Raw genomic sequence first — 16,468 nt, 5'->3', positions numbered from 1 at the left:
ATGTGACCAAGTCTGGCCAATAAAATCATTCCATCCTGCAGCCACCGTGATTGGCTCAGGGATGGGCACATGACTCAAAAGGCTAATGAGACAGTAATCTGATTTGCTAGAATCATCTCTCTTTATCTGGGATTGATAAACTAGTAGAAAATAACCTAAGTATCTACGGAATATGAAGAAAGCATAGGGAAGGAGCCAATAGATGAAAAGACATAGTTTCCTTAAAAAAAAAAACTTATAAATTTAAAATAATTTCAAATTTACAGAAAAGCTACTAGAACAGGGCAAAGTAACTTCCACATATTTACCCAAAGTCACCAAACATTCACTTTTTGAATTTGCTTTATAATTCTCCGAGAGATTCTTGAAGGCAGCAACATATCCTTGAGTATGTTCTCTTTTTTTTGACACAGAGTCTCACTTTGTTGCCCAGGCTAGAGTGAGTGCCGTGGCGTCAGCCTAGCTCACAGCAACCTCAAACTCCTGGGCTCAAGCAATCCTCCTGCCTCAGCCTCCCGAGTAGCTGGGACTACAGGGATGAGCCACCATGCCCAGCTAATTTTTTTCATATATATTATTTGACCACTTAATTTCTTTCTATTTATAGTAGAGATGGGGTCTCGCTCTTGCTCAGGCTGGTTTCGAACTCCTGACCTCGATCAATCTGCCTGCCTTGGCCTCTCAGAGTGCTAAGATTATAGGCATGAGCCACCGCACCCAGCCCATTGAATATGTTCTTGAATTTTCAAATATGTTACTTTATCTGTAGGACTCAACTATTCCTGAAACTGAGATCCACTCCCGTACTCTTAAAATTTGCTTTCATTAAAAAAATTTTTTTACAACAGACATTTCTGGTAAAAAAAAAAAAAATAGAAAAAAAAAAAAAAATTTTTTTTTTGGCCGGGCGCAGTGGCTCACGCCTGTAATCCTAGCTCTTGGGAGGCCGAGGCGGGCGGATTGCTCAAGGTCAGGAGTTCAAAACCAGCCTGAGCAAGAGCGAGACCCTGTCTCTACTATAAATAGAAAGAAATTAATTGGCCAACTGATATATATATATATAAAAAATTAGCCGGGCATGGTGGCGCATGCCTGTAGTCCCAGCTACTCGGGAGGCTGAGGCAGAAGGATCGCTCAAGCCCAGGAGTTTGAGGTTGCTGTGAGCTAGGCTGATGCCACGGCACTCACTCTAGCCTGGGCAACAAAGCGAGACTCTGTCTCAAAAAAAAAAAAAAAAAAAATTTTTTTAAACCACAATGAGTATCAAGAGACCCAAGGAGAAGGTACCATCTTGCTGAGATAGCAATTATTGAAGGAAATTTATAAGGGAGAAAGGTGACACATAAAAACTCTCTTTTCAGAAAAAGAATACATGTTTTTGCTTGAGACTAGAACTAACAGATGAAAACGTTATCAGTTTGGAAGGTAAGTTCAGATAGCCTGAGAATAAATTGAGCCCAGTTTACTTAGCAGTTCTCATCCGTGGAGATTGAGTTCAACAGTCCTTTGGCGTGTTGCATTCAGTTGTATGTATGGCGTGTGGCTGGAAATTTATTGCTAATATAATATAAAGTGCTAAACTCTGAAATTTTAATTACTCAAACAAATTAGACAGATTGAACATTAGCCCCATGATGACTCTCTTTGGGGTGAGGCTTGTTCCTAGTAACCCCAAATGACTTCTTGAATAGAAAAGGAAGGAAGCAAGCGACATCATACACTTCATAGTGAGCTATCTTACAGATGTAGTGTAAGTAGTTGTGAAAATTATAAATTACAAACTTATAAAGTCTGAAAATTACGTATTATGGTAGCTTTACATCCCTGTAACTATTTTAGAATTTCATAAAAATGTTGATTTGTTTATGAGATTGTGCTCTACAAGGTCATAGCGTCCATTGTATGTCATAGTGGGGGGAAAATTGTTCGGAAACACTGGGCTAGAACAAGTGTTAATAAACCCTGAGAAAGGCTGGGTTTTTTGCACGTGGGGAGGTGCAGGGGGTGGGGGGACGGGGAGGGAGGGGGCCTGCCCTAGCCCTAACCCTATGTGTCCATCAGGACTAATTTGAGGAAAAAAGCCTCTAATGTGACCCAGGTCTAAGCCAATTAGCACATTGTGTTCTGCTGGTAACAGTGACTGGTTCAAGGGTAGATCAACCAGAGTGAATCCCAGCAGATTTTTGAGAGAGCTCTAAAAAAGAGACTCTCCCTTTCCTGCTGGAGATGTTGATATGTGACAAATGTACACTTTTTTATAGTTTAATGTATTTGGTTTTTTTTTCCTCTTTTTTTTTTATTTCGGCATATTATGGGGGTACAGATTTTAAGGTTTCAATAAATGCCCATTCCCCCCCTCCCCCCAAAAGTCTGAGTCTCCATCATGACCATCCCCCAGATGGTGCACATCTCACTCATTGTGTATGTATATACCCGCCCCCCTCCCCCCTCCCCCCTCCCCCCTGCCCAATACCCTATTACTATAGTACCTATGTGTCCACTTAGGTGCTACTCAGTTAATACCAGTTTGCTGGAGAATATAACTGGTGCTTGTTTTTCCATTCTTGGGATACTTCACTTAGTAGTATGGGTTCCAGCTCTAACCAGGAAAATATAAGATGTGCTATATCACCATTGTTTCTTAGAGCTGAATAGTACTCCATGGTATACATATACCACATTTTATTAATCCATTCTTGGATTGATGGGCACTTGGGCTGTTTCCACAGCCTTGCGATTATGAATTGTGCTGCTATAAACATTCGAGTGCAGGTGTCTTTTTTGTAGAGTGTCACTGGATCATTTGGGTAGATGCCCAGCAAAGTTTAATGTATTTGAATAGCAAGCTTATAAGAACAAGCACAGGAGACAGAACATTAAAACCATGTACTTGCATGGAGCACAACTCAGAAAAGTACAGTGAATGGATGGAAATCTTACTGTATGGTAAAAATTCTACAAACACCATTTAGTTGCCGTCAATGAAGAACTTTACTTGTTTTTTTTAAAAAGTCCAAATGCTGGCATTTTCCAGAAAAACTTTAACAGGATTATTTATAAAAGTTGAAGTGCTGAAAGTAGCTGGATGTCTTTTGGCATAATCGTTACACGCTTGGCATGGATAGCGCACAGATTGGTGTCTTGAAAACAGGCCAACCAGGTGTTTGCCTCCTGCAAAGCACCCATAGCTGTGCTCTGGAAGCGCAGGTTTAGTTTTGAAGACCTGAGCAAATTTATTGCACCAGACGCTGGAAAGGAAGTTCGGGGGACTTCTGGTAGCGTCTGATTTCGCGGAGTGCCAGGGTACCAGCCTGGAGCGGCGAGGTTTCTTCGCTCCTCCAGCAGAGGGCGCGCTCCTGCGAGCGCCTTTTGTAGCCAGTTACTTCCTGGGTGCTTTACCGGGGTCGATTTTAAGGCAGTCCGCTCTGTACGAGCCGAGCCGTGGTATAAAGACCTCCTTACTCACCCTTCTTCTCCTTCCGCTGTTGTTCGGCGAGCTAGAGTTGAAAGCGGCTGCGAACACCAGTGTGCATCTTAAGATCAATAAAATATGCTAGTTCTTGTGTGTGCTTCTAAGCATATGTGAACTTAATTCATTTCCACCTCTGAGCCTTGATTTTACCATCTGGGAATTAGGGACAATAATATTAACACCTACTTCGCAGGGCTTTTGTAAGGCTTAAATCAGCTGACATGTGCAAGACTGCTACATTGAGTGAGAATGGAGATTTAGCTCTTCTGCTCACTGTCGTATTCGCAGTCTGTCTAGCACAGTGGCTGGTGCATAGGAGGAGCCTAAGAAAACTTTGTGGAATGAATCCACCTGGACTCGTTATCCCCAAATGGGTGGTTCCTGGCACATAGTGGGGGAGGGGTGGGTGTCAATACGCGGAAGCTATTATTGTTGGAGTCAAACATGCTTCGGTGGGAACAAAATCTTTTCTCCTTGCACAAGTGCCATGTAGAATTGATCCTTCTGTGAGGGGGGGGCGCAGGGGAATTCTTCTTTTATTTAAGAAAGATGTCAGGGTGGAAGACACACGACTGGTGGAAAGGATGGTGCCAGATAGATGTCTGAGTGCACACACAAGTCGTAAACAGAAAATTAAATGCGTGGTAGCAGCAATGGTGAATGTAGTTGGCAGGGAAGGAGGAGAATAAGGCAGGTGTGAGTGGAGGAGTAAGCAAAACAGGAAAGAACAAACTTCACCATCTACAAAGCACTTTTTTGGGGGGGGTCATTGCCTTATCTCCTCTGCAAGTGTTGTAGTGTTATCACTCCCATCTCACAGATGGGTTTCAGGCTGACTGAGGACATGGAGGGATTTTCCCCCAAGGGCAACAGGACACACCGTACGTGGTTATGTCCACCAGGCGTTCAGCTCCTGAGAAAGTCTGAGATGGGACAGAGTCATTCCACGTTAGAACACATATAAGGACAGGTAAACATGAAGAAGGTGACAAAAACAGCTGTTATGGTGGTGAGACTGCGGACGATTAAAAAAAAAAACACGTAAATAGCGTTGATAGTATCTCTTCAAGAAGAATTCCTCCAATTTAGGGCGTGGTGTTGAAGCCAAGCGCCCTGTCCAGCCGCATTCTCCCCGCAGCGGAGTGACTTAGCCAGCAGGCTGGAGGTTAGTCAGGACTCCAGGATGCATTCCAGACACTGCGGCGATGTTCCACGGGCTCATTAATCGGGAGTCATTTCTGACTCAGGAGCATGTCTCCGCGTTTCCAGGCGCGACCCCTTCCACCCGGGAACCTCTCACGACTCGTCGGTCCAGCGCAACAGGTAAAGAGCACCGCCGGCTACCCCGCCTCTCGGCGCTGGGCCCCGCCCCCGGACAGGAAGGCGCATGCTCACTAGTTCAGCCCCGCCCCCGCCTTCAGGCTTCTCGCGACATCCGCCCAGCGGCAGCCTGAATCTCGCGATAAAGGCTCATTGTCTCGCGGGAACGCGGCTCGCTGAGGGGCTCTTGGGCTGCCCTGGCCGGGGAAGAGGAGTCGCATGTGTCGCTTCAGCTGGCGATAGCGGTGGGAGCGGAGGTGGCGAGACCTGTGCGACCGCCTGGGTAACGACCCCTCGTGCTTCTCCGGTTTCCGAGAAGCTCGTAGAGAGCGTGCTGGAAGCTGAGGTGCTGCCTGGCGGAAGGGGGCCGGGCCGGGCGTCTCCACACCCCCGCCCACATGGGCCCCTTCTGGTGTCCCTTGGGATCGCCCCTTCGCCTCAGACCTGGTGGCCCTTGTCCCCTCAGTGCTCTTACATTCTGCCCCTTCCTGGTTCTTTCCCCCCCACTTTTCTCCTCATTCTCCTCGGGCTCTGGACACCCCGCCCTGTCCCATCCCCTTTCCCGACTCTTCATGCCCCTCCCTTGCCGTTTAGCCGCCCGCCCCCACGCCCTGCACTCTGGGCGCCTGCGGTGACCCACCCCTTCTTCCTAGGCTTTTCCAGACTCTCTTCGCCAGCAGCTTAGTAGCCTTTCTCTCGCACTGCAGTTTGCATCCGTCCCTGGTCACCCTCACACCTTTTGCTCCGCGTCTGCCGAGGTCACCCACCCATCCTTTTCTCCTTGTTGCTTCATCTTTTTTTACTAGTGTCCCGCTCTCTTTCCCATCCTCCATGGTCCGTTTGCTGCTTGCTTCCCTGCAGACCCGAGGACCAGGGAGATGATGTACTGCAATTGCTCATATTTTATGGATGTAGTGCAGCTTGTATCCCTCACTTAACAGAATTGAAACAGCTTTGGGGTAGGGGGATTTCTAGTGAGAGGCAGCAAGACAGCCCCTGACTACTGCTCTTCTGGGGTCTTAGTCCACAATAGTGAAAATGTGTTACTTTCCTTGTGTACAGGTTTGTGAAATGGCTGCTGACATTTCTGAATCCAGTGGGGCTGATTCCAAAGGAGAACCAAGGAACAGTGCCAAGTTAGATGCCGATTACCCACTTCGCGTCCTTTATTGTGGAGGCAAGTGTTGGAAGGCAGAAAATGACTCTTACTCTATTTTTATGCATTGTGGTAATAGTTTCACATTTCCTCCTATTGAGCTTCCCCCCACCCAATCTGTTTTTGTCATTTGGTGGATCCTCAGCTGGGGAGTGGCTGGGGTCTGAGGAGGAGACAGGAACAGATTTTTCCCAACCTGTGTAATTGGCCTGGAGAAGCTTACAGTCCATTTGGAATAGAGACATGCAAATAGATTACTTCAGCCTGATGTTACGTGCTAGTCTGGCTATTAGAGGAGGACTTCTTGGAAGGTATTGAGTCTTTAGGGATGACAAGGACTAGATGAGAAAGTGGGGAAGGGAATCCCAGATTAAGTGAACAGTTATGCAGGAAAAAGCTTGATGCATGTCTGTGGACAAACGAGCAGCTTTGAATTCCTATAGTGTGCAGTGTAGGGAGAGTGCCAGTTAAGGATTGGGAAATGAGGTTGGAAGGATGGACATTAGGACAGTTGAAAAAGTCTTCTTGGTTTAAGCAATATTCCATGTATTAGGTTTAATCAAGATCTTTTTCCCTTTGAGTACTTTTCTTCATTCTCAATATAGAAATGTTTGTGAATTTCAAATGCTCTATTTTATTAGCATCTTGGAAAATTTCAGAAAAATTTGAAGACTCAGGACAGTAAAAGGGTAGATACTGCTTTTTTCAGTAAATATTTTTGAGCACTTACTATGTGCCTAGCAATGTTTTTTTAAGTGCTAGGGACTGAGTAGTGAATTAGTCAAAAATGGTTTTGTTCTTGTGGACCTAACATTCTGTGAGTGCAATAGAGACCTAATCTGAATTTTTTTTTTTTTTTTTTTTTTTCAAGAGCCTAGGTCTTGCTCTGTTGTCTAGGCTGGAGTGTAGTGGTGCAATCATAGTTCACTGTAACCTTGAACTTCTGGGCTCAAGTGATTCTCCTGCCTCAGCCTTCCAAGTAGCTGAGACTATAGGTGCATGCCACCATACTTGCCTAATTTAAAAAAAAAAATTGTTTTAGTGACAGGGTCTTGAACTCCTGGCCTCAAGCAATCCTACTGCCTCAACCTTCTGAGTAGCTGGGATTATAGGCATGCATGCCCAGCTTTTAACTAGAATTTAGTCAGGCTTTGCAAACTGCATTTGATGGATGTATCTCTTTACTCTTTTAATCTAGAACTCCCTATCCCCATCCCCTCTTTTTTAAAAAAATGATACTTTTTGAAGAGTCCAAGCCAGTACCTTATAAAGTGTCCCATTTACTGGAATAGTCTGTTCCTTATGGTGTGTTCCTACAAATTAAACCTGCAATTCCACCTTTGTTACTGGATGAGATATTTAATCATATATATAAAATAATGATGGGTGCTAGCATGGTGGTACATTAGTCAGGTGAGGGGAAAGCAGATCATTTTCACTTGGCTGTCACAGCTAAGTTACCTGCTTACTTTATGCAATCTAATTTAGTGGTTAAGAGCATGAGCTTCAAAAATAGACCAGTGTTCAATTCCTGTTATCTAGATGCAAGTGGGCTATTTAGTCTAACCTTCATTTCCTCATCTGTATACAGATATGTTAATTCTTACCTTATAAGGTTGTGATGATTAAATATAATAATGAATTTAAAGCATAGCAAAGTGCCTGGCACATCGTAGGTGCCTGATATATGGTAATTGCTGTTATTTCATGGTGTACCATCCCATTTCTCCCTTGGAAGTCTCAAGATACTGGGCCCAGCAAACTATGCCATTTTAAACCTTAAAAATAAAAACAGGGCCTCATGCGGTGGATTATGCCTGTAATCCTAACACTCTGGGAGGCCAAGGCAGGAGGCTTGCTTGAGGCTGGGAGTTTGAGACCAGCCTGGGAAACATAGTGAACCCCCCCCCCCATCTCTACTAAAAAAAAGAAAGAAAGAAAAATTAGCTGGGCGTGGTGCTGCACACCTGTAGTACTACAGTCCTAGCTCCTTGGGAATCTGAACCAAGAGTATTGCTTGAGCCCGGGAGTTTGAGGTTGCAGTGAGCTATGATGATGCCACTGCACTCAAGCCTGGGTGATGGCGAGACCCTGTGTCAAAAAATAAAAAGTGAATAAAAACAAAATAAGCACTTGCCCTAGTGGTAGAATCACAGTTAAAATCGTGAAGCTCTTTTAGTTCCTTTGGTCCTTTAGCTGGTACAGGCTATACAGTGAATGACAACCAAAGTTCATTCTAGCTTTATAGTTTCATGATCTATAGCATAATATGAAGAAGAAAAGGAAAAGTATATTGCAAAGAAATGGTAGCAAAAGTGCTGCTGCAGTTTATAAAAGTGTCAGTGAGGATGAAAAGTAATGGCTATTTTAGAAAAGCCACCAAAAGAAATAATCAGCTCCACTTATGGTTTGTTGTAGGGGGAATTGTTCCCATCTTAGCTTAGTTCGGACCCACTTGGACCCATGGTTGTGGTAAGACTTTACTATGTGCAAGATAGTATAGTTTGATGTTGCGTCAACTGAATGAGACACTCTTTAAATCAAAAAATCAAGATAGTATCGTCTCAAATAACCATGTCTTTTACCTCAAAAAAAGTAGCATTGGAAAAATGATACGAGAAAATTATGAGAAAAAAGTAGAAATGAAGTGTTTTGTCAAATATAAAAGTAATGATCAACCCTGTGTGTGTATGTACATATATGTTTAACATTTCTAATCTTTTTTCTTTCCATTTCCCTAGTCTGTTCATTACCAACAGAGGTAAGTCCTTTTAAAATATTTTTCTGTGTGTTTTCACTTCTGCCTTTAAAGTCACTCTTGATTTTAGAGCTACCTTTAGAACTTTCTTTTATTTTTAATTCTCTATCATTTGACAGTAAAATTTCAAACTTTGATTTAGAGTAATTTTATGGTTTTATAAAGTCTTAAAAATTCTTTCCTTTAGACTTAAGTCATATGTGTACATCTTTTGCACTTTGCTATACATTTTGGATTTTTAGATAGAACTCGTGAATAACTAATAAAATAAGAGTAACCTTAAAGCCAAAATTTATGTGTCTGGCAGGAAAGAAAGAGCAATATAAATTGTATATAAGACTTTCTAAGTCAGGCTCTATGGGCAGGTCATAAAGCTGAGGCACTTATGTGCCCAAAGCAAGAAATAGACATTTTTGGCCGGGTACAGTGGCTCACACCTGTAATCCTAGCACTCTGGGAGGCCAAGGCTGACGGATTGCTCAAGGTCAGGAGTTCGAAACCAGCCTGAGCAAGAGCAAGACCCCGTCTCTACTATAAATAGAAATTAATTGGCCAACTAACATATATAGAAAAAATTAGCTAGGCATGGTGGTGCATGCCTGTAGTCCCAGCTACTTGGGAGGCTGAGACAGGAGGATTGCTTGAGCCCAGGAGTTTGAGGTTGCTGTGAGCTAGGCTGACGCCATGGCACTCTAGCCTGGGCAACAGAGTGAGACTCTGTCTCAAAATAAATAAATAAATAAGTAGATATTTTTGTCTGTTGCTCCTTTTTCTAATGGCTCTTCTGTTAGGTGGAGAGGAAATAAATTGCTTTAGTGAGAAGATAACTAACCCTCCTTTTTAATTTCTAACTTTTCATGGGGCATTTCATGGTTGAATACAGATTTCCTGTGGATAAGAATTCAGGTGGGAGTAGTTAGTTTTTATCATTCTTCATATAGCAACCATAGGGAATTTTTTTTTTCTTTTCGGGGAATGATTTTTGATTTAAATGCTTTGGATGACTGAAAATGTTTTGTTGTGACTCAATTTGTTCCTTTCTTTTTCTCCCAGTACTGTGAATATATGCCTGATGTTGCTAAATGTAGACAATGGTTAGAGAAGAATTTTCCAAATGAGTTTGCAAAACTTACTGTAGGTATGAACATTGTTTTTCTTTCATCAGACTTGTATGCCTGAAACAAATGCATGTATGGCATTATTTTAAGGTAGCAGCTCATGCCTGTAATATCAGCTACTTGAGAGGCCAAGGTGAGAGGATAGCTTGAGACCAGGAGTTTGATACCAGCCTGGGTAACATAGCAAGACTTCATCTCTACAAAAAATAGAAAGCTTAGCTAGGCATGGTGGCATGAGGCAATAGTCCCAGCAACTCAAGAGGCTGAGGCAGGAGAATTGCTTGAGCCCAGGAGTTTGAGGCTACAGTGAGCTATGATGATGCCACTGTACTCTAGCCCAGGCAACAGAGCAAGTGTCTCAAAAAAATAATAAGTAAAAAGAAACTGGCTCGTTTGTCCTGTAGAGCTGTGGTACTGGTCCGTGGCCTTTTAGGAACTGGACTGCAGAGCTCTGTACTCCTCCCCAGCACTCCCCCTTTCCATGGAAAATTTGTCTTCCGTGAAACTTGGGAATTTGCAGGGGCTGGCAGCAAAGTTTCTTCTGTACTTACAGCTGTTCCCCATTGCTCGCATCACCGTCTGAACTCCCTTGGTGCCAAAAAGGTTGGAGACTGCTGCTGTAGAGTCCCACATTATGTATTGAAGCCAGATGTGGTGCTTATGCCTATAATTTCAGGGACTTAGGAGGCTGAGGCAGGAGGATCACTTGCGGCCAGGAATTTGAGACCAGCCTGGGCAACATAGAGTGATCCCATCTCTACCAAAAAAAATTTAGCTCAGTATGGTGGCATATGCCTGTAGTCTCAGCTGCTCAGGAGGCTGAGGCAGCAGGATCACTGAGCCCAGGAATTTGAGGTTACTGTGAGTTATGATTACCATTATCCTCCAGCCTGGGATGCAGAGTGAGACCCTGCCTCTCAAAAAAAGAAAGAAAGGGCCGGCCGTGGTGGCTGATGCCTGTAATTCTAGCACTCTGGGAGGCCAAGGCAGGTGGATCATTTGAGCTCAGGAGTTTGAAACCAGCCTGAGCAAGAGCGAGACCCCATCTCTACTAAAAATAGAAAGAAATTAATTGACCAGATAAAAAAAATATATAGAAATAATTAGCCAGGCATAGCAGTGCATGCCTGTAGTCCCAGCTGCTCAGGAGGCTGAGGCAGAAGGATTGCTTGAGCCCAGGAGTTTGAGGTTTTTGTGAGCTAGGCTGATGCCACGGCACCCTAGCCCAGGCAACAGAGTGAGACTCTGTCTCATAAAAAAGAAAGAAAGGTTAGTATGGTTAGATGCTAGAACACTCCTGCAGCACCTGAGTGTTTTACGCTTCTTTCATGTGGCTAAAGTAATCCTAATCCGCACATATCAAGTACTTTATTTTCTCTCCTATTACTACACACTTACCATAATGACTTCAGATTTCGACTTGAAAGGAGTCTAGCAATATAATCATTTGCTAAACAGATGTTGTGCTGTTATTGGTAAAACGTCTTATTTGTGTATGGATTTGCTCAAAGGTGATTTCTTTTTTTAACATTAGTATGAAATGATTATGTGATGGGTATTAATGCTTTTGGATTTCATGTTTATGTCTAGAAAATTCACCCAAACAAGAAACTGGAATTAGTGAGGGTCAAGGAACAGCAGGGGAAGAAGAGGAGAAGAAAAAACAAAAGAGAGGTAAGACCTTAATTCACGTTTGGAATTGTATAAACATACCTTCCCTCTGATAGAAGTTATAAGTAATTAAAAGGATTCCCCAGGTGCAGTGGCACAAGCCTATAGTTCCATCTGAGGATTGCTTGAGCCCAGGAGTTCCAGGCTTAGAGGCTGTGGTTGGATATGATTGTGCCTGTGACTAGCCATGTGTATATCATGCAGAGGGGTACAAAACCATATTCTCAGGATCATGATCAGATGTGATATGATTTGGGCTTTATCAGTAAATTGGACTTAACAAAACATACTTATTTGCCCTGTATATATGTAAAAAGCAGCCAGCCAGCGAAAATTCCTATGTATTCTATTTAAGTGGAGTGAGGACATTTATAAAAAATTTCATCTTCTCATTACTTTCTGATAGCTCATTTGAAAATTTTGTTTTATAGCTGTTGTGTATACTTGACTCTTCCTTCTAAAACTAATTCCTTATGTTGTGGATCCTGTCTGTGCCTGTTTCTTCTTTAATTATTCTCCCCTATGGCTAAAATTAGCTTATAAATATTTTCAGAACTTTTAATCTTAAAAAAAAAATGCCAAATAATGTCTTTTTTTTTCCAATCTTATCCCTCTCCTTTCCCTCTTAGCCAGACTTAGATGGACTTGCTACCCCTTTCTGCTCTGTCATTTACTATTCACTCCTCAGTCTGTCCTAACCCAACTTTAATGCCACAGAAATTCTAGCCAGGCTCACTGGTGGCTTGGTAATCACTAAATAATAAAAGCATTTGAGCTTTCCCTCCTTGAAGTGCTGTACTTCCTTTGTTTCTGTGGCATTCTTCCTTTCTAGTTCTATCACTCCTCCTTAGTCTGTGCATACATTTCTTCCTTCTGTCTCTTAAAAGTTGGGGTTTTTCAGGATTCTGTCCTAAGCTCTCTTACCTTCTCACTCTGCATGTTCCTTTCTAGATGCTTCTGTTACATCCCTAACTTCTGTCACCACTATACACTTAAAATTCCCAAAATCTGGCCCATGTCTCTAGACTAGAAGTGTGCACGGTCCCATAGGCACCTCAAACACAGCACTTCCAAAGTTAAACTTACTAAGTCCCAAATCAATGTCTTTCATTTTTCCAACTTTGGTTAGTGACAGCACAGTTTATCCAGTCATCTGAGCCAGAAACTTGAGAACCATCTTAGATTTTCTCCCTTTGCCCACTTAATTCTAAATTCTGTTTTTTCTCCTCCTTCCTCCTCTTATCCTGTGCCTAGTTGCCACTATTGCTGCCACAGCTTTGGTTTAGATTTTCGTAATATCTGCCTGAGCTAATGCAGGAGCCTCGTTAGTGGCCTTTCTGTCAACCTTATTCTTCACAGGTCTCCTCAGCTAAGTACAGATCCATCATAGAGTGACAAAATGTAGATCTGATTATTTCAGTCTTGTGTAGTTTTTCAATGACTTCTCTTCCACAATATAAAGTCAAATTCCAGAGATTGATGTACCAGTCCTTTAATGACTGGTTCATAATCTTTTGCTTTTCTGGCTTCATCTGCTTCATCTGGCTTCATTTGCTTTTCTGGCTTCATCCTTTAGCATTCTTCAGTCAAGACAAGCATAATTCCCAAAGTTCCAAATGTATTGTCTTATCTCTGTACTTGTTCTCTTTCCCTAGAATGTCCTTTCTTATACCTCTCCAGCCCTTTCCCCTTCACCTGGACACTTCCTTATTCTTCCAAACCCAATCTAGATGTTACTTCATCTAGGAAACCTTTTCTGTCCTCTGGAAGCTGAGTAAGTCATTCCTCTGCAAAGTTACAGTAGTGCCTTATTCATGGGTCCTATTATGATAATATCAGATTACTGTAATTATTTAGCTCTTTTTTTTTTTTACTCCCTTCACTAGACTGTGAGTCCCTGGAGGGCAGGGACTATGTTTTGTCCATCTTTGTGTCCTCAGCCCTTAGTCTAGTGTTGGGCACATAATAGGTACTTAATAAATATTTATTAAGTGAATACATGCATGTATTATCTTATATTAGAGAAACTTAGACCTTTTGAAAATTAACAAATTTAAAAGACTTAGCCTGCGTGGTGGCTCACACCTGTAATCCTAGCACTCTGGGAGGCCGAGACAGGAGGATTGCTTGAGCTCAGGAGTTCAAGACCAGCCTGAGCAAGAGTGAGACCCTGTCTCTACTATAAATAGAAATAAAACTAGCCAAACACCTAAAAATAGAAAAAATTAGTCGGGCACAGTGGCATATGCCTGTAGTACCAGCTACTCTGGAGGCTAAGGCAGGAGGATCACGTGACCCCAGGAGTTTGAGGTTGCTGTGAGCTGATGCCATGGTACTCTAACCCAGGCTACAGAGTGAGACTCTGTCTCACAAAAAAAGTAAAATAAAATAAATTTTATAAAAAAGACTTAGTGTTCTATAATTATATCAAAAAACAAAACAATTAATGGAAAGCTCTTTTTTAATAAATAAAGGTGGAAGGGGTCAAATAAAACAAAAAAAGAAGACTGTTCCACAGAAGGTTACCATAGCCAAAATTCCCAGGGCAAAGAAGAAATACGTAACAAGAGTATGTGGCCTTGCAACTTTTGGTGAGTTCAGGCTTAAATATATTTAACATGTATGCACTATATTCTCTTTCTCTCTCTCTCTGGTATCATGAAAACTTCACAGGTTTTTTGCTGTGATACAAAATGAGGTTTTGCATTTCTAACTATAGCCTCAAAATCAAACTTTGGAGAAATTGAAAATCTTTTGTAGAAGGAACTGGTATTATTTTTTCCTTCCCAGAATTCGTGCTTGGGCACATTTTATGTAGGATGAGGAAGGCTAGAAAGGATTCCCTTTGAAGCCATCCAGTGCTGCTCCTCTCTCCTCTGCAGGCATGGTGGTGGCAAAGGGTTGCAAAATGGTTTGTTCCCTCTGGGAATGACAGTGGAGGGTGAGGGAAGGTGGGTAGCAGCAGAATGTCTTGCTTTTAGAGCCCCTTTAGTTCCTGTTGACCGTGAATGAATAGTAAAACTTGGGTGAAAATTAAACCATGGTTCCCTCATATAACAGCACAGATTGAAAAACAATTAATGGACCTCCTTGTAAATATTAAGACTTGTTAAGATCTCTGCCTATGATGATTTGTAATTATTCTGAAAGGAATACGAAACCCCTTAACACAATCTGTTTTATGAATTTAAAATGCAGATTAAATTTCAAAATGGAAATTTATCTTTGATGCACATTTCCAATTATAGTCTTGCTCTTTCTTTTTTTAAAAAAACAGAAATTGATCTTAAAGAAGCACAAAGATTTTTTGCTCAAAAATTCTCCTGTGGTGCCTCAGTAACAGGGGAGGATGAAATTATCATTCAGGGAGACTTTACAGATGACATAATTGATGTCATTCAGGAAAAATGGCCAGAGGTAAGTACACAGAACACATGTATATATAGAAATAGGTTTTTTTAAGGCAAATTATTCCATTTTTTTCTTATTTGCCACCACAACTCATAAAATGTAATTATTTGTGTTTTATAGGTAGATGATGACAGTATCGAAGATCTTGGAGAAGTAAAGAAGTGATTTTGAAAATTTGTATTTAATGACCTGAACTGAAAGTTGATATGGCCAAAGGGGGAGAGGCCTTTTAAATATATATATATATATTTATCCTACAGTAAAACTGTAGAGCACCCTCATCCTTGGCGTTTTCACTGTTCTGTACGAGGCTGCTTGTTTTTTTATTGCCAAAGTCTAATAAACAGGGGAGACTGTCATGCTTATGCATGAGTTAGAATTTAGTCAAATAAAAAATTTTGGTCATTTGGTACTGACTTTTATCTTTCTCTTTTTAACTTTTTATTTTTGGAAAAACCCTGTAGAGTTTTTGTGGGAAGCATTTCTGTTGATTATTTTACTGATTAAAGCTGAGTGATTTTTTGAAAATTTGGCTTCCTCACCAATAATATGTCTCCTTGCTTCTTTGGTGTGATAGTTTTGAGCTGGGTGAGACTCTAACAGATTTATGATTGAATTTGCTTCCTTGTTACCAAGTCCACTTTGTGGGCATAATTACATACTCTTGGTAGGAGTTGTTCAAGCTGTTCTGGAGATTCTTTGGTAAAGTATATTAAAAGCCTTAAAACCATGTGCACTGTATGACCCAGTAAGCCACTTCTTTGACATTATCCTAAAGAAATAGTCAGTCTTGCTTAAACTTAATGGGTGAAGGTGTCCATCACAATGTTATTTTTAATATCAAAAATTGCAAATGATATAAATAACAATTGGGAAATGGTTAAAGAGGTGATGGTGCATCATGTTATGATAGAATATTATGTATATGTTTAAAATTCATATTTTCTAAGAATATGTTTGGTAATGGAAACATGTTTGGTAATGTTAAATGGGGCCAGACCCAAATCCATTTTAGATAGTCATTATTATTCTGAGTGGAAGGCCATTCAGAGAGGCTGGGAGTTCTTGTTCTAGCTATAAGTAATGTGAGTAAAATTCTGCTAACCAATTAAAAATAATATAAACCCATGCTCACTATATGGTCTGGAAAGTAACAATTGAAACATGTCTTTCTCACAAGAGAAACTGACAAATTTAGTGGATGCATTAAATGAATTTAAACTTTGTCAGGTGCTGCAAATTGAAAAGAAGACTTGCGGTATTTTAAATTACTATAGACACCTTTAAAAAACTTAGAATGTATGAAACTATTGTTTATTGCCATGCAAATTACAATCTTGAAGAATGTCTTTTTAAATGAAGTCTTAGAAAAATGTGTAATAAAGATATAAAATTTAAAAATTCTGCATTAACTGTGAATTCTAAATAGGATTATCTGGTGAAACACATTTATCCATCAAGACCATTTGGTTTGTGTTAATGTATGTATTCCATTGGTGCTGGAAGATGCCTGTATCAACACATGTGACTTCATGTAACGTTTCTTAATGTTCACAGTTCTT

General features: G+C 41.3%; 1 protein-coding gene across 2 annotated transcripts; it reads left to right on the top strand.

The window, feature by feature from the left end:
- Nucleotides 1–4,876: 4,876 nt before the first annotated feature.
- Nucleotides 4,877–15,318, top strand: DENR (density regulated re-initiation and release factor). 2 transcript variants are annotated; one of them, XM_012782234.3, is made up of 8 exons: nucleotides 4,877–5,138; nucleotides 5,855–5,969; nucleotides 8,690–8,709; nucleotides 9,760–9,844; nucleotides 11,415–11,498; nucleotides 13,970–14,086; nucleotides 14,773–14,912; nucleotides 15,027–15,318. In XM_012782234.3, exons 2-8 carry the CDS (start codon nucleotides 5,864–5,866, stop codon nucleotides 15,069–15,071), a joined length of 597 nt encoding a protein of 198 aa, XP_012637688.2. In that variant the 5' UTR covers nucleotides 4,877–5,138; nucleotides 5,855–5,863; the 3' UTR covers nucleotides 15,072–15,318. The 2 variants fall into 2 exon arrangements, with proteins under 2 accessions (XP_012637688.2, XP_012637687.2); XM_012782233.3 differs by having other exon boundaries at nucleotides 5,057–5,075.
- Nucleotides 15,319–16,468: the final 1,150 nt, after the last annotated feature.

The sequence above is a fragment of the Microcebus murinus genome, chromosome 22 (genome assembly GCF_040939455.1).
Source record: "Microcebus murinus isolate Inina chromosome 22, M.murinus_Inina_mat1.0, whole genome shotgun sequence".
In the NCBI taxonomy this organism is placed as follows: Eukaryota; Metazoa; Chordata; class Mammalia; order Primates; family Cheirogaleidae; genus Microcebus; species Microcebus murinus.
Note: the sequence above shows the minus strand (reverse complement) of the source record. Positions and strands in the feature narration are given on the sequence as shown.

Bases quoted from the DNA above. Each gene is read 5' to 3' on its own strand.
- DENR (XM_012782234.3), top strand. From the start codon at position 5,864: ATGGCTGCTGACATTTCTGAATCCAGTGGGGCTGATTCCAAAGGAGAA. The intron at 11,499-13,969 runs GTAAGACCTTAA...TAATAAATAAAG, and splicing joins GAAGAAAAAACAAAAGAGAG to GTGGAAGGGGTCAAATAAAA. The intron at 14,913-15,026 runs GTAAGTACACAG...TGTGTTTTATAG, and splicing joins TTCAGGAAAAATGGCCAGAG to GTAGATGATGACAGTATCGA.